The 23,987-nt window shown below is 40.8% G+C and overlaps 1 protein-coding gene across 2 annotated transcripts in view; it reads left to right on the forward strand.

Annotated features, from left to right (window-relative positions):
• The first annotated feature begins 1,152 nt into the window (after nt 1-1,152).
• Nucleotides 1,153-23,987, forward strand: part of LOC125717966 (AP-4 complex accessory subunit RUSC2-like) — a 28,521-nt gene continuing 5,686 nt past the window's right edge. The window contains exons 1-9 of one of the 2 annotated variants that reach the window (XM_048991389.1): nt 1,153-2,667; nt 11,605-13,122; nt 14,024-14,558; nt 18,611-19,288; nt 20,683-20,817; nt 21,927-22,064; nt 22,350-22,426; nt 22,648-22,822; nt 23,025-23,130. In XM_048991389.1, the coding sequence (XP_048847346.1) occupies nt 11,758-13,122; nt 14,024-14,558; nt 18,611-19,288; nt 20,683-20,817; nt 21,927-22,064; nt 22,350-22,426; nt 22,648-22,822; nt 23,025-23,130 (3,209 nt within the window). In that variant the 5' untranslated portion in view covers nt 1,153-2,667; nt 11,605-11,757. The remainder of the gene's footprint in view (nt 2,668-11,604; nt 13,123-14,023; nt 14,559-18,610; nt 19,289-20,682; nt 20,818-21,926; nt 22,065-22,349; nt 22,427-22,647; nt 22,823-23,024; nt 23,131-23,987) is intronic. The other variant, XM_048991400.1, reaches the window with a different exon arrangement.

Consider the following 23,987-nt stretch of genomic DNA (forward strand, 5'->3'; position numbering starts at 1 on the left):
GTCTTCTCAGCGCCATTATAAAAGGTTAAGCCATTCCCAAATCCGTGGAAACATTTCCCTTTTTTGTAATGGCTTTTCCGTGAGAACTTTCAAGTGGCGGCACGCCAGTAAACAAGCAGCACACTGTCCTCCGTCCACCCCCTTCGGTTTGTATTTGGTTCGAACCGAACCATAGATTCCAGCGCCAGGCTCTCACAGAAGGGGCTGCGCGCGACGCTTTTGCGCAGACTAGTCACGTGGATTTGTCACGTGCCACTAATTGTATTTTTTCCACGTGTAATACAGCCTACGATTTCTATGGATAAAAGCTTCGCATCTTGCTGTTCTGTGTCCATCCGGCTATTTCATCCCATCATACCACTTGGATCTAAATGGCTGACAACGTGTTGCAGGTTAACTCGTTTGTAAAGCTCGACAGCCGTCCAAACTGCTTTAAGAAGGAATGGGGTGCCTTAACCGGCGTTTTTAAAATTTTATTAGGCATTTGATAAAAAAAAAGAAAAATCGCATAATACATTTCTGAACTCGTTTAATAAAATTTTATATGAATTGATTCGTGTTAGGTTCTCTGTGTCTCAGAAGCTAGCAAGGTAATATATCTCATAGTTATTCTAGTTATAGACATCGGATAATAAGTGCAGACTGATGATGTTATGGTCTTTGCCACAGGCTCATCATCGTCTGACTGTTTATACAAGAAATCATCCAGTCCTGTATATGCGTAAGCTATTAGGTTAATAAAATGTTTCTGATTCAGATTCTACCCACAACCAACATACACCCTATGGAGACAACATAAAGAGCTCCACACGCACGCGCAATATGGTAGATTATAGATAGACCCAAACACCTGGGGCAGTCCCCGTCATTTCATCTGTCCCGCTACCTGGCTTCTGAGCAAATATAGACAGACAAATAACAACTGTAGCTTAGCTATATATTTTTTAATGTTTCATTATGTGACAAGTTTGAATCATTACAGGAGCGTTACAGTTTTGCATGTTTTTATTAAGAAACCAAACGCCCGTTGCAGGGGCAAAGAAAGTTGTTTCCACTGCTTGCGAGATTTTACAAAAAACACTTACCGATAGTAATGGGAATTTTCATTCCATATACCTTTGGATCTAAACATTCCCTTTATATTTAATGTGTTCAATAAAACCAAAACGTTGCTTGTGATTGTCAGTACAAAGAGAGGAGAAGGAGGGAGTGTGTGCACAGGTGAAATGAGAGAGAGAGAGAGAGAGCACCAAGTGGGAGTGAGCAGGTAATGAAGAGAGCTGAAATGCCAAGAGCAACTATAAATAGTCCCATAAGTACAGTACCAGCTGTACTATATTGCCCAGCAGCTGCAGCCCACTTTCATTGCAGTGCTTCCCAACTAATTATCTTTAAAACACTGTTCATACTTTACTCCTGAAAGGTTTTTTCATGTTACATTTTCGTTCTGCTTTGTTCATGATGACTCTGTGTCTTGTGGAAAAAATTACAGTCCTTGGTTGGCACCTTCTTGGGCCTTCACCACATTTTAAATTACCCTTAGACGTGTCTTTTCATGGCAAATTGTAAATGATTGTTTACAATGCTTTCACCCTTGTGACGATTTTGTTAAGGAGAATGCAAAAGTAACTTATTAATTAATGTTAATATCGGTCTGCACTGCCAGCCAATCCGAACCTCTCATTTCTGGGGTTGTCAAATTTTCTGCACACAAACATGCAAACTGGAACATTTAAAATGTGAAAATTGCCTTTTATGTGCAGTTGCATAAGTGTTTCTAGTTAGTTATGCCTTTTATTTGCAGTCTCTAAGGGTCAAATCCTATAATAACCCTTGTCTGTATGTTAACTTGAATTTTAGCTCCAAAATATTTCCTGTATGGATTTTAAATGAGTATATATTATAGACCTTATTTAAAATATTTCAATAAGCACTTATGATAATATGGACGTTTTAAAACCCCAGATTTTTTTGCTAGATTTATTAAACGTATACTTTTCGGTGAAAGCTGATACCAGCGAAAATCCTGATATGGGTTTGTCTGTACTCAGTATATTAGTTTTAAGAATCTAGTTGCTTTATTTTAAATGTGGATATTTTACAATGTCGTGCCTCATTAAACTTTGAAGGAATTGCCTCTGCATTCGTACTTTTAATCGCAAACCGTAGTCTGACACATAAAGGCTTTTTTATGCACGGTTTTGCCATGTAACCATGTATTTTATATTAGTCCTATGTTCCTTCGAAATTGCGCTTGATGTCATCGCAACAATGCAAAAAAACTATGTAGCTAGAAGAACTGTTTTGTAAATGTATCAGTTGTCTATGGATGTATTTATACAAAATGTGTCCATGATACATTATTGTGTTTTCAAGGGTCAGACTATTTTCTTTGTTCTGAGTATTTTGACATTAAAATACAATAGCTGTATATGCTTCTTTTCGCTTTGCTCGACATGAATGCTGAAGGCCGCCAAGCTCGCCGGATCTGAGAGGCGCGGCCCCGTGACGCACCCGCGCCTCGGCCAGCCCTCTCCGGACGACGCTTCGGTGGATGCTACGATTTTCGGTGGAAAAGCAAACTTGAAACGCTAAGGATTACACAGTTGCATTGTGGGCTTTTTTTGAACGTTGCAAGTATATACAAAATGTAACGCCAGAATAAATGTAAGTCCGATTTTATATATTAATGCCTTATATGTTATGCGGTGTAAGCGATTAAATCGCCTATGGCTGTTTCGTACCGTAGTCTTTGCAGAGACAAGTGTTTTGACCGCAATGCCATGACTGTGGTAACGGGTAAATTCTCATGTTTATTTTGCTCAAAGCGTAAACGCTACTTAATTCACAGTTTATCTATTCATATGTTTTTTTTTTCTGCCGTCGATGATCTACGATTTAATTACCCAGATTAGCAAAATGAAAAGGCGTGTCCAACAAACCCAGTGGAAATGTTCATATTTTAAAGCACTTGAAATAAAACCTAAATCTACATATATTAATATGGATTCTATATGTTTGTTATTCATTCTGATGACGGCGATACGCAATGATGTCAGGGATGGAAAATCGATTTTATGTCGACGTTCATTACATCACATCACGAGTATGTTAGTATCGCCATTTGTTAGGATGACATTTATTTTTTCGGCATGATAATGCTTTTATTTAATAACGCGTTATCGATGGTGGAAGATGCATTATAGGATCGGTCGCTGGTCACGCCTAGAGCCGGCTTGCATTACCGAATATTCTCGGTGCTGTCAGAAATCTCTTAGGCACTAAAACAGCATCCAGGCGCTTTGTACGAAGTGGTTTCATGTAGCATCGCGTAACGCCACATTATTCGGTGTAATTTAAAGATTGAATTTCCTGTTATATATAACCCCAGATCCCTTCTGGCGTCTGCATGTTTCCTGTTTGTGTTACGTAACATGCAGTTCCCTGTGTTTGTTGTGGGAAATACAGTAAGATGTTCAAGCAGGGATCTTCCTGGTGATGCGGTTCCTAGCCGCAATGATGCTGATATTCCTGACGACGCTGTTTTTGCAGACTGACATCAATGCCAGCTTATTATTCTTGTTTTTTTCTTCTCTTGAATTTTGGGCTGTGTTTTTTGTATAAAAAAATATGGACATTGTATGTAAAACGTTTTTGTACGCTTCAAATTTATATGGGCTTTGTGATAAAAGAACGATTAACTTCATCATAGGGCATTTAAGACGGCGGACATAGCAACTTGTCTTAGAGTCTGTGTGACTGCTGGCGTCAGTGAAGCTTGGTGACTCTTGCATATGAGTGTGTCTACAACAGCAATTTGACAGGATATTAGTTAAGCACTTGTCTCAGGGAAAGTTATTGCTTAGTACATTAATTCTGGAGAAGGATTTCTGAGAAACCCAGTTTTTTTAACGTAGGTGTAACAGTTATGGAACTGGATTCTTTACTGTATGTGTTATGCGTTTGAATTATGTGACAGATTCACCCAAGGGCTTAACTTTGGTTGGATCCATGGGGGGGGGGGGGGGGGGGGTTTGAGGTGTCCACCTATTATGGGAGAAAAATGATTATTGGGGGATTTGTATTAGCTGGTTTTGACGCCCCCCCCTAATTTACACCCATGCATTCACCTAATCTGAAACACTGAAGACAATATTATATTAAATGACCCTTCTTCTCCCACATTGACTTCCACTGATGATGTTCACTCATGAACTATATTTCTAATAGAAATCTCTCAGACCAATAATACACTGATGCATATCTATTTAGGGTATACATTCAAAATGAAAAGGAAAAGAAAAACCTTTAATCTACATTTAAATTACAGGTGCAGGTTATGATGGGGTTATGTTCCGATAAACCTGTCGTGAGGTGAAAATTTGGTAAGGAGGAAATCCATTTTAATATAGTACACCTAACCTAGCAAACATCATAGCCTAACCTAGCCTGCCTTAAACATGCTTAGAAAACTTGTATTAACCTACAGCTGGGCAAAAATAATTAACACAAAGACTATTTTATAATCAAGTGTTGAATATCTTATGTAATTTATTGAATACTGTACCGAAAGTGAAAAACAGAATGGAATTGGAATACCCATCGTAAAGTCAAACTTAACATGGACCATTGAAACCCAGGGAACGACTGTACTAATTCAGGAATAGAAAAATTAAGATTTTTTCATATTGTTCCAGTTTACAGCTGGAAATGTTTAACCGTTATCTGAATACAGAGGCTACAAAGCTCACTGCACACCCCAGATGCTTTGGAAGCTGTTCGTTTGCAATGTGGTTTGCATATTTTTTACATTTTTTTTTTACATTTACCTTTCATTCTTCAAATGCATGTAATGCAGATGTGGGGGACTCACGTGAGTTGTGTTGAAACAGATTATCTAATACTCTAGAAAACAGAAGGTTTTCCTGCTGACACTAAGACTCCTGAGACATTGAAGAATTGGTCGTCCATATGAGTTTTTCCTTCTCTTCTACTTTCTCTTACTTTTTTGTCTTTCTCTCCCTGTCAGTCACTCTTGACTGTTGTTCTCCTGCCCACCTCTTCTCTTGAGAGCTCCTACTTATTTTTTAAAATGCTTGCAAAGTTTTGTGACGTAGGCATTAACGTCATCAATGGTTTCGAAGCCCTGTTGATAATTGTAACACAGTATCCCATCTCAGTTTTGTTTAGAAAATGGATAAGTTCACCGTTGACCCCACCGCCTCCCGGTTTGTAGGGCGAAACCCAAAATGGGCTACAGATATAATGATTTGCCCTCATGTAAAGAATCTTTGGAAACGCTCGCATGGGGAATTTTTAAATTCATATATTTTCATATATTTGTAAATATTTATCATGTCTTATGTGTATTTAATTGGCACTTTCTTGATTGTATGAGGTAACTGGAAGCAGATTGAAGGCAAACAATAATTAATATGCCTAATTGTCCTAACAGTCCCTTCCATAATGTTCCCAAACAGTGATGTAGAGAGTCTATAAATGAGTGAGCGGGGGTTGATGAAGGGGTTGTTTAGGGTAAAATTAAATGCTTCATTTTTAAATGTGATTATTTTTTTTAATTAGAGCTGCAGAAAAATGATTATTATGATAATTGATTCATTAGAAATGTGCCGACAAATTGAAACTGGCTGGTGAAATTAGCTGGGGTGAAGGGGACCCCGAAGGCGGAGCTAGACTGTAGCGCTACATTGGCCTCTAACAGAGCGGCGCTGTGTCAACAGCAGAGCTAAACGTCGGGTTGTTTTATTTAACAAATACTAGATAATCTTGAAATGGAACGATCATTAAATTTGCAAAGCCCGCTAAAATTAGTTTTAAACTTCCACTTGTTCTCACCAAGATTTCAAAATGCCAGAACTACACTGCTTTTGAAAATACTGTATACTGCAGTATAATGTCCAGATGGTATGAACAATTAGTCATTATTGTGTAATTATTGTTGGCAATTATATAGTTTGTGTTTTATCGAATCCTTACGATTTTCATCTGTAATTAAAGATATTGATCTGGGGTGTTGCTGTGGATGTGTTAAGGGAGCTTTAATTTAAATGATATGTTCTAATTCATTTTCATTAAAATCAGTCCCTCTCCCCCAGTAAAAGCCTTACCTCTCATTTTTTGTAATTGTATAGTGATGCTTCTGCTGCTATTGGCTTTATAGCTAACAATATGTTGACAGCATGTACCGCGACTTTGCTCTCCGTTACGCCTGGAATTGGCATCAGGCCTCTCAGCAACCCTGATCAGAATAAGCGGTTACAGGACGGATGTATGGATGGAAAATGTATTCATATTTTCCTAGAAATTGCCTAATATCACTAACTACTCCGCATTTAAATGGACCTAAAAAAGAAAAAATTAAATGGTAAGGAAAAATGGTATTAAGTTAAGGGGTATAGTTTGAGTGGTGTCTCATTCAGCAAATTGCTGAGAACACAAAAGCGAACTTAAGGGTCTTAACTTTCGCTTATTTCTGGGAAAGTGGTGAGACTCTGCAACTGGAAGTTCAGCAGAATAAGATCAACATGGGCCCCATTTCCGAGTAAGAAATGCCAGAGGTAATGGATTCAAATTCTCTCGCTCTAGAGTCATTACTCATAGGTTTAAAATAAAATGTATTTAGTCATTTAAAATGTATTTATTTTAAAAATATTTAAAAAGTACGCTCATTATTACTATACACAAGGATATGAAAAGATTATTTTAATATTTTTACTTTAAAACGATGCAGCCAATGGGGTCTGTTTAATGATACAGGTCCTTGGATGCATAGCTGCAGCGAGACTCTCAAGAAGCAATACGGATGTCATAGCCAGAGATTATGGTAGTATAGGCAGCAGCAAAAGGTGATGGAGGCATGCAAACCTAATTATTGATTACTGTTGGTTATTCCACTGTTAATCCACTGAAAAAGGGCAGTTTTCTTCAAGAGGAGTCTTCTGAAGTGGCCTGTTTTAAGATTTTTCTATTGTTACATATATTATTATTAATTTTACATTATACATAATCCAAGGGTTTCTAAATTTCAGTTTTAGTTTGATTATCGTTATATTGGCTGTTTTATCTCTCTGACCCGTCAAAGGTTCTTTTATGTCCGGCCCGGCAGTCACATGACGGTTCCTTTGTGGTTGTTAATTGTTGGAGTCTTTGCTGCCATCCTCTGTGAGCGGCTGTCTTCTCTTTCGGCACGTGTTTCATCATCCTGGGCAGACAAAAGACTGCTTACCAAGAGTATAAATGGCAAAACGCTTTTTAAAATCCCCTGCTTGGAGTTTCTGGTAGGAAAAATGCTTGTCAGTTGTCAAAAAAAGTTGCAGTAGCAGTAGTGCACTTTAGTTTTCTTTCTATAATTTCCAATTCTTTCAGTAGTGGAAATAGAATACTATTGTGTAGTATTTGACCATACTGGTAAATCCCATTACAATGTGAACACTTTAGTATTTATTCAGTGTCAGGAGTATAAAGTGAATAAAGAAAACTTTAGAGGAGTTGGAAGCTATTTGTCTTGCCAGGCCAACCCCACAGTTATGAGATGGGGTCCCAGTGACTTAAGCTATCATTCTTTCATATCATTTGAATGGCTGTATCTCTTGCACTATGGCCCCCACAGTCATTTCTGAGTATGATGTCATTGTGTTAATTTCAGCACCCTGGACATTTCCTGGTGCATCTTGGCGTTGTTTGGAGCACTTTCCCCTCGCCTGTCAGAAGAACCATCTGTTATCCTGTAGCATCTGTTATTCTGCCGCAAAATGCTTATATGTGTCATGGCAGGTATACAGGACACCTGAGGACGATCGCTGGCTTTATCTTCCCAGTGCTTCATCAGTGTTGGGAATTAAGGGTTAGATCACAGGTTTTGCATGCAGGTATAATTGCACTAGGATGTGGTAACTCAGAATAAACTAGTGGCATGTTCAGCTTCATTTGGTACGATTGTGTAATCCAGGGTTCTGAAGGCCATACTTGCACTACTTGCCTGTAGTTTTGAATTCATGGTTTTCTAAGTACTCCTTACAAGTCTTGGTAACACTTTCTATGAATGTCATGTCTATAAGAAACTATGAACACTTTCATAGCATGTTATAATGCAGTATAAACATGGCCATAAATATTTATAAAAATGCATGACATAATAACCATTTTTATTATGTATTATGAATGCTTTATGAAGCTCTCATCTATAATGAAATATAAATACCTGCATAATATGGTACAAAGCATCCTTAATTCTTATACCAAAAATTGTAATGCATTATGAAGGTATCTGTATTGCATTGTAAATGACAGCTTTTTTTTTAGCTTGGGAAACATTATAATTAACATTATCCATCCATCCATTTTCCAAACTGCTTATCCTTCTGGGTCGCAGGGTAATTAACATTATAATACTTTTTATCTGAAGATGCTGTCTTGTTTTATTAATTCTTATACCGACCATTACAATGCATTATAGATGGCAGCATAAAGTAAAGTGTTACAGGGGTGTCTTTTAATGTGCTATTTCATTAATCCCTTCAAGAATGCCTTAGGGTGTGTGCCTGTGTGTGTGCTGGCTCAGACATTTGTTTCTTTACTTTCTTGTGCTCAGTAGCTGTTTCCTCAGTACTGGCTTCCAGGCAGGGAGGTGCTAGTTCTCAGGCCAGCCATTTCCAAGCAGCAGGCAGGCCTGACGTGGATTCCCCTTTCCCAGACCACCGTCTGGAGGCCTGGAAGGACATTGAAATATCCCCTCCCTCATCCCCTGGATACAATAAGAGAGAGAGCATGGCCACACCTCTTCCTTCCCTTCTGCTCATTCCCAGAATGTCTATACTTTTTTCCTGATGAGAAACGGTACTGCAGCTCAGCACTGTGAATATTTTAACCATGTGTGGGTAAAATTAGACAATTAGGGCAATGAGAGTGAATGAATTCCAGTTTGAGATCTGTTGGTTTTTACAAATCCTTTCTGAATGAATGCTGCATGGCTCGGTACATGCACAGAAATCCCATTTTTACAGTGTGTCAGCTGATGTATTATTATATTATACTTATTTCAGATCTGAAGCTGATGCATGATGTCTATTGTATCATTCTGGGATTTCTTTAATATGACTTTGAATTCTTAGTGAATTTAGCTTAATGATCTACAGATGTACCTCCATCTATTATAGCATATTTTTATGAAAAGTACGTTATTGTCACATGCTGGACTCACAGCGGAATTTGCAGAGTGTATAGCTTGATTCTTGATTTTTCATCATACTGTAGTATAGGGGAGTATATTAAATGTCATTCACCATACAGATCATAGCACAAGTGGTTATTATTGGCAATATTTGCATTATACTGTGTATGGAAAACCCAAAGCTTAAATCCTTTTTGGCAGACTTCATTTGTTGTGTGTATTTGTTTGCCTGATCACCACTGTTTCATGCTTTGCTAAAGGTGTGCCTGACGTTAGGTATATTTCATCATTTTAACTTGATTTCTCATGATATACACAAAGAAATGGGACAGAATTCTATATCCTCCTGAGACCCCACCCATTCATTTATGTCCATTGTAGTGCACATCTTGTTTTTGCATCTGTCTTTTCACTGATGTAAGGAAACATATTTATTCCTGTTGTACACTAAAGAGGACATGTTGCGAAATTAAAAATAAAATTAAATCCGAAAAAAATCTAAATTGTAAGATGTCTTATTTCCTCCAAAGATACAGTATAGAAAATCACAAATAACCTAAAGTTGAAGGACACTTTTTTTCTTTGAGTCTCAGGAGGATATGAGAGAGCATGTGCCAGGTGCGGTCCCTGTCCTTCCCTATCGGTATGCCTGTTCCCGGTGGGACAGGAACCCATCCTGACAGCATGCAACTGTTGGGCTGAGGTAACGTGCCACCAAACCAATAGTTTTTAATAGTATAATAATACACATGCACCTTTGCATGAATGTCTCGTACGATTAATGAACATAGAAAATAAAGCAATGCATGGATAGCAATTGTAAATATTTTAAACTGACAGTGGAGTACAGCTATCTTTTCTGAATTATGATCAAGCTCTGTGAATTCAAATAGCCACAAGAATAGTCCTTGAACAGAAAGTCCTGCAGTACATAGACTTTGTTAGCGACATATATGGGCTAAATTTGACTAGTGTCTGTTTAGATGCATTCGCATAAGCAAAAAGACCAGTTTTGACAGGACATAATCATGAAATGAAACAAAAAAACTGTATTCTTATCTACAGTATGATGTGTCTTCCATTCGTTTGTTTTGTTGCTGTCCTTCCATTCTAACACGCCTGTATCCTCTTTTTCTGTTGTGTTTCTGGCCTCACCTGCCTGGCAGTTCTCACCGTTTGCATTGCAGCTCGACCTTTTTAGAGGCAGATGAGCTCTGCATGTAATCTGCTTTAGGATTTAAAATAGAGGACTCAGTCCGTCAACAGAAACAGAGAAGGGGGTGAAGTGATTCTGCTTTACAATGTACCCTTTTCTGGGAACTAAAGAGGACATAAGGGTGAGAAGCCAAGCAGTCTGTCCATTTCACCTTTCACTGAATATCCAGTAGCCCCATTCTGTTTTCAATTAGTGCTAGAAAACAAATTTAAGGACTACTGGGGAAAATGATCCTCCTGTGGTTCAGAAGCCTAGTATTGTAAATTTCGGGTTGTGTTTTACTAGGTTAAAACACTGATAATACGTAGTGCAAATACCTTCAAATTACATGGTTTGGATAGCCTAAATGCTGTTCTGAAGTAGAAAAACTATTAACCATTATGTTTAAAATGTTTTGTAAGATCATGCTTTTCTGATTGTTAAAGCTTTTCATTTATATTCAGTTGCTAAATTTTATGTGTTGTAACCTTGTAACCTAGTTTACGCTACAGCAGTGTAGACATGAATATGAATTTAACATGTTTTGAAGCGTGCTTTTTTCGAAGCAGAACCATATTCAGAACTGAAAAACACCATTTTGCTCTGTGAAACCACCTAAAACATTAGTAAAATGATACGTAACACAGAAAAATTGCAGCAATATGCAGTAATAGAGATACAATGGGTAAATGAACTTTATTGATTTTTTTTTGTCAATTTCCTAATATTCCTAATTTGGGCATTTTGAATGGATGCTGCCATATTGGGTACAGCTGGACCGCATATAAGAAACAAGATTATAATTCAAGTATTTCTTTACATCTCAATAAATTAGCACTTTTAAACCGAAGCATGTGGGCTTAACTGAGCTATGAGCCATAAGTATGATGTGTGTTCCTCTGTGTCCTTGGCACGATCCAGCATGTTACTCTGCTATTCAAAAAGTAAACACATCAGGGACGGAATCTTATGTAAACCAACAGGAGATCTGTGTTATTTTGGAAATGTGCAACAGCAGAAACTGTCTGTCCACATTTGTCAAGTAAATGAAAAGCTGTATGCTGCAAATCTGTGAAGGAATGTGCTGGTATAGCTAGATGTTAAAACAAATTTCAACCAGGCAAGAAAAAAAATATTGTAGTAATATATTTCGATTTAGCTAAGTATTACAAATTCAGATAAACTGATAAATCATCTATTTTTTTTCTTTATTTTGTAGATGTCTACCTTCCAGTGGAGAACCTCTTCGGATTTGTCTCTTTAGATGTCATTTTTCCCAGGACCCGATAGCTATGGTCCTGGTATGACGTGTCCAAACTAAACCCCCGTACTGCTCTCAGTTAGTTTTACTCTCTCAGCTCCTGCCTCCTACATGGCACACATGGACACTTCCTCAAAGTTGTCCGGGGAGACCATCATAGTGCACCATATCCCGCTGGTGCACTGCCAAATCCCTGGACGCCAATGCTGCGGCCCGGTCAAACATCCCAACCCCTTCTGTCCACCTGACAACCTGGGACTGACACGCACCACCTCTCTACCTGAGCGGGATATCCTCCACCAAGAGGCGCTGGTCTACAGCAGCCTGATCCAGACCTCCAGCAGTGGGAGCTCCACCGAATCAGCAGGCAGGACAGGGGACCTGGGAAGCAACTCCTGCGAGGCTTCTCCCCAGCCACCTGTGTCTTGCAGGTCAAGATACAAGGGTAACCCCCTACGCCGCAATCCCTTCCTCCTTCATGCAGATGAGGATGAAGAAGAGGATGATGCGTATGGGGATGAGGATGGGGATAACCTGAATGGCTACCTGGAGGATTCCTCTTTTCACTTGCATGGGAATTCCGACGGCACTGCCCCAGGCATATCCTCTTTCCGGCTGCATGATGTAGAATGCAGTCCAGATCCCATCCAAAGTTCAGCCCTCGTGGAAGGTCTCGTGCTTTCCAAGCTTGGTAGAGAGCAGCGCCATGGGAGCAGCAGCTCTCCTCTGTCTATGGACTGTGGTGAACAGGACTGGGCTGAGGATGAGGACGAGAAGGATGAAGATCTTCACATGATTAATGGACAGGGCAGCCTGGCCTGCAGCTGCTGCTCCTCCCCAGATGTTGACCTGCCACCCACCCACCGCTACTGCTACAACCTCTCCAAGCTGCTTCCCGAGAGCCAGCTGGCCTACAGCCAGGACTCGTCCTGTCAAAGCTGGGAGGGACCCTTCGTGAACTTTAGTGCCATCTACGACAATACAAGTAACGTAGCCCCTGCCAAACCACTGAACCTCAACATGGCCACCACCCAGTCCGTCAGTTCCTCCAGTTCGGATTCAGGAGGCGCCTTCTACCTTGACCTGCACGCCTCGCCCACCGAGTCGCGGCACGACAGAAACAGCTGCAAGCCACATGCTGACATAAATGCTCTGTACTGCTGCAAAGCCTCACAGGCTCTGGATGCCAACTGCAACACCTATCCCATCTGCCTGTCATCATCAGAGACAGCAGACCTGAGCTCCTGTGCCCAGAGCCCAGTCAGGCTTGGGGGAGCCACGCAGAACTACTATAAGCTGGTGACCTGCGACCTGTCCTCCCAGTCCTCCCCGAGTCCGGCCGGCTCCTCAGCCACTAGCTGCTCTGAGGGACAGGGCAGCCCAAACCAGCCCACCGAGTACTTCCTCTTCAGGCAACCTGCTGGAGAAATGGAAACCGAGGAGGAGGAGGAGGAGAAAGAGGAGGACATGTTAAGGGTAGGAGATATGTGAGAGACTGAGAGAAAGTCATTTGTTTTAGGGAACTATATATTATAATAGAATCAATAATATATATATATATATATATATATATATATATATATATATATATATGTGTGTGTATGTGTGTTATGATATGATATGTGTTATGATAACTCGTATTTAGTGATAATGTGGTTAAGATGATATGTTTTAGGTTTCACCATTCATGATATTCACTTTCAAAAACAATACAGTATGTACAATTAATTAAGGTTTCATTTTTAAGCTTGGGAATAGATGCAACCCCCCACACACACACATGATTGTTTTCTCCCAAAACCTAAAAAAAATTACTGTTTCAGTAGCAATGTGCTTGCCTGGAATTCAGACCGTGTCCGATATCCCAGATACGTCATGGGCTTGAAAGTAGGCCATGTTCTTAGCCAGCTTTGCACTGCTGGTGGAGCTCCAGGACAGTTAGGCTGCTTGGCGGCTCCTGTGATCCACGCCGCCTTTTCTGTGCAGTGCTGTGAAATCGTTGTTGTGTAAAAGGGCCACCAGCTGGCCAGACTGTGTATTTAACACTGTTGTCTACATAACCCCCTCTCTGGAAGGAGCATACATTGAGGACAATTATACATAAGACTAGTGCTTAAAAATAGTGAACTGTGGAGATGATGAGAAAAACAAAACTGAGACTTTGACCTAATTTATTTTATGTATTTACTGCATTATAAAGTATTTTTTTTGACTATGTCTCAGTGAGTGGAAGCTATTCACTAGTTATTCACTAGTTTTATGTTGCAACATCAGAATCCAAAAAGATTCTGATGTCAATTTTTTAATTTTGCATGCAAACTTGTGGATGTGTCCTAAACCTGTTTCAAATGCCTTGATTTCTATTTTTTTCACATAGCACCAAATCTCAGTGATGACCAGTGAAGCAGAGATGGAGGAGATGAACTGTGGGCAAGGAGATCCTGAAACTTCTGTGAGCCTGGAGGGGCAACTGTATGTGAACGTCTCCCCTCTGATTGGCAGTCACAGGCAATGCGGCGCGGAAGCCGCCGGAAGGCCCCGTTCCCGCAGCTATGATCGCTGCCTAGATGCATCACCCTCCCTGGAGCGCATGCTGAGCTGCCCCATGCGCCTTAGCGAGGGAAGCCCCCACTGCCCCCCCCGCGTCACCTCCTTTGCAGAGATTGCCCGTAGCAAGAAACGGGGTGCAGTGAACAACAGGGACATCTCATCTAGCCGCTCTCACTCCGCTCTGGAGTTCCCTCCTGTCCTGGAACTCAAGCAGTCAGCCAAGGAGCATGGCCTGCAGTCGCAGCTCCTCACACGCTGCTACAGCCAAGGCAGCTGCTATGCGGCGACGCTGTTCCACCCACATTCCCAGCTAGATGCTTTGCCCAGTGCGGAATCCTGTGAACCACACACCAGCGCTGAAGGTATGAATTCGCAACAAAGCCTGTTTCTTGTGTGTGTATGTGTGTATATCTGTGTGGGGGTGTGTGTGTGTGTATGTGTGCGTGCATGCATGCGCAGGTGTGTGTGGCCCAGATATTCTTTACCTTGTGGGGACCGAATGACCCCACAATGTGATGAATATGAAAACTCAAATTTCTAAAAATCTGCGACTGCAATCAAAAAACTAACAACGCCAAAAGTCTTGTATTTTGTTCGATTACTTATGATTATGGTTAGGGCTGGGTAAGGGTTAAGGTCATCATAGATAGCGTTAGCATTTTTTCACAGAAATGAATAAGCGGTCCCCACAAAGATACGATTACAGGAATGTGTGTACGTACAGTATGTGTGTGTATGCATGTATGCAGAGCATTCTCAGTTTGCATGAAAGTTCTTGAAACGAGCAAATTTCAGATTTTTGCTTATGTTATTTTGACTCATGACATAATTTCAAAAGAATACTTGAGGATATATATTGTTATTTTACAATGTACATCTATCTGGAAGGAGATAAATTTTCTCAGAAGACAGAATTCAGCATTATAACAACTGAAATCAAAGCACACATCGCTTTGTCTTATGAAAAAGGTCACATTTTAGTTCTAATGTAAAAAGCATATTCCCTAAAAAAGTAGAAAATAAATAGTGTGCATTTCTTGCAAACAAAATAAATTATTTTAGATATTTTTAGTGTTGAACCCGATTGGTGGTATTACCTTTGGTCACTGAAACTATTTTTCCGCAGTCTTTCCATTTGACTTCTTTTTGTTCAGTGTCATCTTCCAAAATGTGTCCATTTGGGCCTTTTTCTTTGGTATAAGCTGCTGGAGTTGCTGAGTCAGCTCGGTGTTTGAGTTTCGCTCCATGTTCTTTCCATGTCGCAGACTGGGCTTTTATCATCGTTTTACACCACCATCTACACACCATTCTCTTTGACTACCTAACACTTTTGCTCAGTACTGTAGATCGCTGTAAACCTTAGAAATCCCTGTGTCTGAGATGCTGGATCCACCACAAATGGCACCAACAATCAAACCACGTTCAAAACCACTGACATCTCACATGTTAGTCATTCTAATGTTTAGTCAGACAGTAAGTGAATTTGTTCTCCCTTTGCTGTAGGCCTTCGGTTGCAGCCACATGATTGGCTGTTTGGAGAAGAAGGATGTTTGTGTTAAAATGTGGGTGTATGTAAGAAACAGTCCTCTGAGTGTGTATTAGTATATAAACATACTTCAAATTAGGTCAAAGTATGGTAAAGCCCCATCTTATTTTTGAAGTCATTTTTCTTTATTATTCAGTCATTTTACCAGCAATGCATGTCTAGCGCTGAAGGGATTGTACTATAATTAGAGAGCTTATTGAAAAGCACAGTCTGTTTGAAGGGATCAAGGTCCAGGCCCTGCACCATGATTATAATGACAGATAGACGGGTACAGCAGACTGTCGCACTGTGGTGAACTGCTGGATTTGTGATTGGCCTGGGCACACACAGCACGTATGGTATTTCTTATTTATTGCCGGTTTACTTCCAGGTCGTTCGATGTCATCTAATATGTGGCCTTTAAAATATGGGGGGGGGGGTATATAGGCATTGGAACATGCCAGACAGCTGCCTTACGTGGCTCATGTAAATGTGATTAGAGAAGTATGAGAAGAAACAGTACATAATTAATTATAGTATATTTCAGTGATTGAATCTGGCCAGCCCTCGGATATGCTCCCCACCATAAAGTAAATGTCTTCCTTAGCCTAGATTAGGTTTTTATTACACAATAAAAGATATGTAAACTTTCAGGTAACTTCTGCACCATTACGTAGACCTACAAGGAAGTGTGTTGCATATATAGAAATATATACATATATGTATACACACACACACACACACACACACACACAAACAGCTGTGGAAAAAATTAAGAGACCACTCTATATATTTAAACAATTCTGCATTTTTAAATCCTGGTTTAATCCTGGCTTTGCTGGCAGAAGGCTATGCTGAGCGGCAGGTTGCTTCCAGGTTCAAAATTTCTAAGACAGCAGTACATAAGAATAAGGTGAAGCAGGAGATACTGGGGACGACCAGAAACCAGCCAGGTAGAGGCTGTATGTGTGTACACACACAAATAGTTTGAGTTCTTTGGATTCCTGCAGAGTATATCCAGTATAGTGTAGCTATTTCAGAGAACAATAAAGTTGGTGCCAGATACAATAAAGATAAAATAGTTCAGCAAATGCTACCATATACATGATTATGGCACCGTCTGGTTAGCATGTTGGACTTCAGAAAAACGGGACTGCAAAGGACCCCTTTGGACGGAACACTAAACCAAAATGCTAAATGGTAAGCAAATGCATCTGTAACTTCATATAATCGGAAAAGAAACCTGTTACGCTAACTAACTGGATTCTTCTTTGCTTCCCCTGTAAAAATATAGCAACATAAATGTGTACAGTACCAGTCAATTAGATAAATATGACCAGAATCCTGAGACACGCTACGGTCTTTCTCTAAAGTCTGGCTGACATATGAAGTAATATCTAATAATATTATTATAAATATATGAATGCACTTTACCTTGAATTTTATAAAAAATAACATTTGAATCTACTGTTTCAAAGTCTTAAATGAAAGCTTTCATTCACATAGTTAAAAGTGCAGTGTCAGAATTTGGTAGTCTTCACCTTTGTCCAGCTGATATGTCGTCACACCCAGCCACCATGAGCACTATCAATGAGAACAGATTCCTCAGGGTGCTGCTTACAGCGCAGCAGGGCTTGTGCTGATAGGCCCAGCCCGGTGACCGTGTCATACAGGAAGGCGGGGCCTCACTGCAGAATGTGTCATCAGAGCACAGTGCTGCTGTTTACTGTCAGCACAGTACCTCAGGAGCTGTTAAGTTACCAATCAGGGCCGACAAACAGGAAGCTCAGAGACTCAGGGCTACTTATACAGGAAATGTTCACACATCAGGAAGAAATAATGAAAGCTGTGTTCTGTGGGGAATTCAGATTGGATGAGAAAATTTATGTGGAGAATTTTTCGGAATGGGCAGTATTTTTGCAAGGTGCTCTTCATAGTCCAGCACGCGAGCAGTGTGTGTTATGAAGGCGTCTGCTGTTTCAGTGGCTCAACACTTCCCCTTGTGGACAAGAGGCAATATTAAGAAACCGGAGGTGACATTTAAGGGAAAGAGCATGTGAGATAAACAGATTGTGCAATTCCTGTGTCTGGTTTGTATTGAAGTCTGAGCACACAAGGAAGGGATTACACAGAAAAGGTTTGTTTGCTCTTTTTGATTCAGGTTTTACTGTGATCATTACCAAATGCTCTGGAACTATAATTTTTTTGTTTAGTAGACTAACTTCTTCTTACTGTTAGCTTAGCGTTAAGTTTATTTTACTTCTTGTTTTAGCATTCTGTATTATTTATTAGTACACAATTTTTTTCCATTATTTTTCCATGAATTTCTATGATTTCTATTCCTATATTTATTGTGAGTCATTAATAGAGAAAATTTATGTGAGTGTAAAATCTTTATTCAAGAATGGGTTTGGAGAACAATAGCCCAGAATAAAAATAATAGTCGCGATGTGACTCTAGAAGGACTAAAGCCTCACACCTCCAGGGTGCTGGGTTTGGTACATGACCCAGCTCTGCGTGGGCGGAGCTTACATCTTCTCCTGTGTTTGCATGGGTTTCCTCTGGGTACTCCTGTTTCCTCCGATATTCTGAAAACCAGGTTTTGTGAATTGCCGTTTCTAAATTGCCCGTGTGTGTGAGAGTGTATGTCCTGTGAAGGGCTGATATCACATCCAGAGTGTTTTTTCACTTGGGATAAACTCCGTAACTCAACAAATAATGTGTTGCATTTGAATTATAACTCTAGATTTGGATAAATGCAAAAGGAAATTAATCCCTGTATTGCTTAAGTGCTTATTAAGTGCTGATTGGGCAAAGTTGTGTTTTTTTTTGTCTCCATCTTTTCTTTCTGGTTCTTTCTTTTTCTCTGTCGTTTCTGTCCCGTGTCAGTCGGCTCGTCCCCATCATCCGATGGTTCTCCTTCAGTGGTACGATACGGCAAGGACAAGCGGCCCAACACCCTTCCCATCCAGCCCTTCATGTTCCAGCATCAGGTGGGCAAGTCCCAGAGCCAATTTCTGCGGCCACTGCTGAGCGAGTACCTCAGCCAGATGCAGAACCGAGCCAGAGGAAAGCTGACCGTCCAAGGGGCCGAGGAGCCCATGGAGGGCCCCCCGAGGAGGCAGGTCATGGCCCCAGGCTCCGTCCGGCCCTCCCCACTTGGAAGTTACTCCCCAGTCCGCCAGCATGAGATTCCCAGCTTGGAGACCTGCTCCACTTGCAGCCTGAACCCAGAGTGTGACCTGGGAAGCTCAAACGCCCCACACAGCCTCTCTTTCCCAGGGACTGCTGACCCTCTGCCCCTCTTGGCCACCCCCTGGTGCTCCTTGCAGTTGAGCCAGGCTCAAGGGCAGAGCCTTGTTGAAGGACGGCCTCCCGCCACCACAGTTTCCCCTCCCTTGAAGAACACTTCGTCATCTCCGCTACTGCCTGTGGCTTCAGTTAGCCGCATCCAACGGACCTCCCCGGCTACCATACCCAATCCCCTGGAACCCACCCCCAGTTATGGCAGCAGCCAACGGATGAAAGCCTCTGTTGCTGACTGCTCAGGACCCACACTATCTAAAAGTAGGTGTCTCCAACTCGGTTTGCTTTTGAAAACACTTCTTCTTCATAATAACAGGGTTCAGTCTCAGTTTTTGGCAACCGAATGCCATTATTCTCCTCAGATGCCTACTTGACAACGCCTGTGTCCGTCAAACAGTAGCCATTAGTCAGCAATAGCTCCCATCCTTCATTTCCTTTTGTCTTTTCTACTGTTATACCTGTTTCTGTGGTTTGTTTTTTCAGTTATGAGTATCGTCAACAAATGGCCAGACTTAAATACTGACATCTAGATTTAATTCATTGCTAACATACATTTTTTTTGTTTCGTTTATTTATCTAGGAGATGGTTTTATATAAAGCGACCTACAAACCAAGCAGATTCGTCAACATTATTTTGTCAATTTATAGGAAAATTAAACAAAAAACTAAAAAATTAAACATGTAGCCACCAGAATAATCTTATCTTTTCATTATTTACAAATTTTTAAACGGAATATGTAATGGATTTTCTGTTGACTCTACCCATACAATATTATAATATTAATGGCTCCATGTAACCATTTCTAGTTTAAGGCCAGCTCTCCATCCTCCAGCCCCAGATAGAGACAGGGCATATCCGCCCCGGCTTTCTCACATTTGCCAAACCCAAGTTCCCGTACTGTATGTGTGTGGCTCGGCAGGTTCGGTCGGTGTGTCTGTGATCAGAAGATCACTCTGGTTCAAATCCCAGGGTCGGCAGAATAGTTTCACATTTTTATGGCCTTCAGCATGGCCCTTAATCCCCAGTCGCTCCAAGGTCTATTTGCCTCAACTCTCTGTGTTTCCTTTCGGAGAGGGACCATCACAAAGGTTACGCTAAGTTACGTGGACCTGCTAACCTCATCACGCTTCACTTTCTTCTTGTACCCTTTTTGGGGGCAGTGCTGTGGCAGTGCTGTGGCAGTGCTGAGGCAGTGCTGTGGCAGTGCTGTGGCAGTGCTGTGGCAGTGCTGTGGCCGTGCTAAGGCAGTGCTGTGGCAGTGCTGTGGCAGTGCTGTTTTGTGTGTGTGCTCTTTGATGGGCCGCCATCCTGTCCAGGGTCTTGCCTGCCTTCTGCTGTGTTGGATAGACTCCAGCCTCCCATACTGCTCTGTCCAGGATGGATGGATTTCAATCACCAGACTGCAGCCCATTCGCATGAATTGCACTTTTTCGTAACATTTAATATGAATATCCCTTGGATCTAATAACTGGATCTACCTTCGTTCTTATTTGGTTATCCTGTCCTAATTACACTTTCCTCATTGTTTTCACTCTATTCTCTCTGTCCTTTCCCATCATTCATGTTGGTTCCTCCTCTCTCTGTGATGTTTATTTGTCCCCCCCGTTCTGTTCTTCTGTTTGTGTGTCTGGTCAACCTTCCGCCCCTTCCCCAGTGCACCGCTTCTCCCCACAGGCTCTGAAGTGGCGCGAATACCGGCGTCTGAACCCGCTGGGGGTGGAGAAAGATTCTGAACTTCCGGCCGATGGCTGTCTCAGAGGAAAAATGAGCGGGGGAATTCTAGCTTGGCGTAATGTCTTTAATTTCCCAGCATCTTCCAGTCTTACTCAATCACTGCTCCATGGTGCTGTTTCTCATATTGGCTTGGGATGGAGGGGGACCTTGGCTTAAAGGTTCCTTTCAGCATTTCCAACCAACCTAACAGGCAGTTCTGGACTGACGTTAGTAATCCATTCCACAAACCCGTCCATAAGTCAAATTTTACTTAAGTCGGATTTACTATTCAGTATCATACAGCAAAAAACACATAAGATAAAATATATAACTAATAAGGTTACATTTACAGGCATATGTCATCTTTTTTTAGTTAATGCTTCTGTAAACTTTGTGTATCTTGTATAATATTTATGTAAGTCTGGATTTACTTAAACCGGTTTTACATAAATTGAGAGCTGCCTATATAGTCTTATTCTCTATTTAAAAATGAAAGATTAACTGCAACTCCTGGTGAGAATTGTATCTCTGAGAAGGGTTTCAGGAAACGTGTTTCCCTGTATGTGTGTGTTTTAGGGGTGTAACAGCACATAAAATTCACGGTTCGGTGAAATATGTAAAATACATTTTTCAAATACAAAATAAATCATCATAACAATCATAAATCCTGTCTGAATCCAGTGCACCCTACTACCGGGTTTTGTTGCACATCTGTAGTGATAAACACCCCAGTAGCCATTTTTTAGCTCGGTCTGAATTTCCTGACAAAAGCACCTTAGAGGCTGCAGGGAGACTAACTTGAGGCTGTTTCTGCCTTTTTCTAGTTTTGGTTGCACACAGACTCGGATGATGTCGCCGCAAATGTGATTTTTGAATGTGTTTCCAGAGACATATCCGAGTTTGGAATAACATACCTGGGAACCAGTCTCAGTCTCATCAACTACACTCTCTTCAGTTCTGGCGTAATTTATTGGGAAACCGAAATGTTCCCATACTGCTGATTATTAATGACCGTAACCAGCATCATAGTATTTTCTGTCTTGAACATCCGTTGTGAATTTAGGTTCCACCTGTATTCATCCATTTCATTGTGCATACTGCACCAAACAGTACATGAGGGTTATGTGTACCGTCACAGCCCTGGTATGTGTGTGTGCTCATAGCGTGTGACTTTCCCCTCTGAAGGTCAGCCTCTCAAGCTGCTGCCACACCAACACAGCGAGTCCTTACCTGACTATGTCTCCGAGAGGCCGCCGGACGAATTCTGCCTGTCGCCTGATGGGACGTCCGAGTCTCTGTCCATTGACCTGCTGCAGAAGAAGGGTGAGCTGTCATGTTGGGGGTGGGGGCAGATCTAGCCAAACCAAGGTCTTCTTTGTGGAAAGACTGTAAAACCTCCAATTGCAGCCCCACTGCCTGAGGTCTGTGTTCTTTGGTGATCACTGTTCTTTTTCATAAGATAAACTTTCCTTTAGTCAACTTATCACTTATGTTGTTTCATTATATTGTTTTATTATTTGTTGCATTATCTTTATCCTTTGCAAATATAAAGTTTTCATAATATTTTTGTAACGTTTTCTTTGTTTTCTCTTCCCCTGTGAATCTTAGATCTGGTGAAAGCTCTGAACATGGCAGTGGATTTCATAGTGACTTATTTCGGTACAAGCCGGGACGCTGGAGTGAAGGTAGAATTGTTAATACTTTGTAGAGATACCACCAGTCTGTATGGCAAAATTGTGTGAATCAGATAATAGTGCAGACTGTGGAATTATGACTAAATGCATAGATATATTTCTTCAAAGGGGACCTATTGTTGCATGAGCCATGTACTCTCAGGTGGTAAAGTTAATGTTAAAGCTAATAATAATAATAATAATAATAGCCTACCCTTCTCTTTTCTCTTCAGGCAAAATTGGGAAACAGTTCCGTCAGCCCCAATATCGGACACCTGATTCTGAAGTACCTGTGTCCTGCCATTAGGGATGTCCTGCAAGATGGACTGCGAGGTTACGTCCTGGATTTAATCATCGGGCAGCGGCGGAATGTGCCCTGGAGCGTAGTAGAGTCCTCTGCGCAGCTAGGTTCGTCGCTATGGAGAAAGGATTATAACAGTGGCATTTATGATCATTTTCCATAGTAATCCTACATTTGAAAGGAGTGAAAATGGCAGTGCTGTTATTGCCATAACTAAGGTAGTAGATGACGGTGCTATACCACAGATGAAGTTGAACTTACTGACTCTGAATTCTTTCCCACCCATCTATCTCCTTCCCCCCTTCCCAGGGCCCTCCACACGTGTCATTCATGGTCTGTTCTCCAAGGTGAGCCAGTACTCTGAGCTGACCAATCACAGCATGAGGCTAAATGCCTTCATCTTTGGCTTGCTCAAGTAAGTAGCATTATCTTTTCTTATCAGTTTCTCTTGTTTCATTATTTTTTCACCGTAGAAAATGATGGTAAAAATGTAGCTTAGCACTGACTACATGCAGCCTTATTTTGAATATTAAACATTACTCTACACTGTCAGAAAAAAAGAAAGCAAGTTGCTTTCTTGTCACTGGAGCTGAACCCTCAAGGGTAAATGTTCAGAATTGGACTATGAGGAGCCTTTTTGTACCACTGGGGGCACATTAAAGTTGTTTGTACCTAGGGGATGTTTCTCCATTTCTGCACCTTGAATTACACTAAAAGGGATAACGCTGTACATTAAGTGCAAGGGATTCATTATGCATTCATAGAACATTCAGTGCACCTTCATAATGCATTCATAATACATTCATACAACATTCATAAGCAGCATGCAAGTACACCTTAACATCCTAACATCCCTTAACAGCTTTAATATACATTAATAACAAACATTACATGATTATACAATGTTAATGTTTGTTATAATTATATAATGTTTGTTATAAGTGTACATTACAGCTGTTAAGGGATATTAGGATGTTAAGGTATACATACATGATGTTTATGAATGTTTTATGAATACTTAATGAATACATTATGAAGGTGTACTGAACGTTTTATGAATGTAATATAAAAGCATTATGAAGGTGCAGTTAATGTAAAATGTTACTCTAAAAGGTACACTTACCTACATCTAGGGTACAGTTGGCAGACCTTACACTGGGGTACAGCCCCACTGACAAGTAAAAGTACAAATCAGTACTCTGTCTTTCTGACAGAGTAGATTCGTAATCAAAGAGAAGTATAGAAAAAATAAGCATTGATTTGCAAGAGGAA

The sequence above is a fragment of the Brienomyrus brachyistius genome, chromosome 2, assembly GCF_023856365.1.
Source record: "Brienomyrus brachyistius isolate T26 chromosome 2, BBRACH_0.4, whole genome shotgun sequence".
NCBI lineage: Eukaryota > Metazoa > Chordata > Actinopteri > Osteoglossiformes > Mormyridae > Brienomyrus > Brienomyrus brachyistius.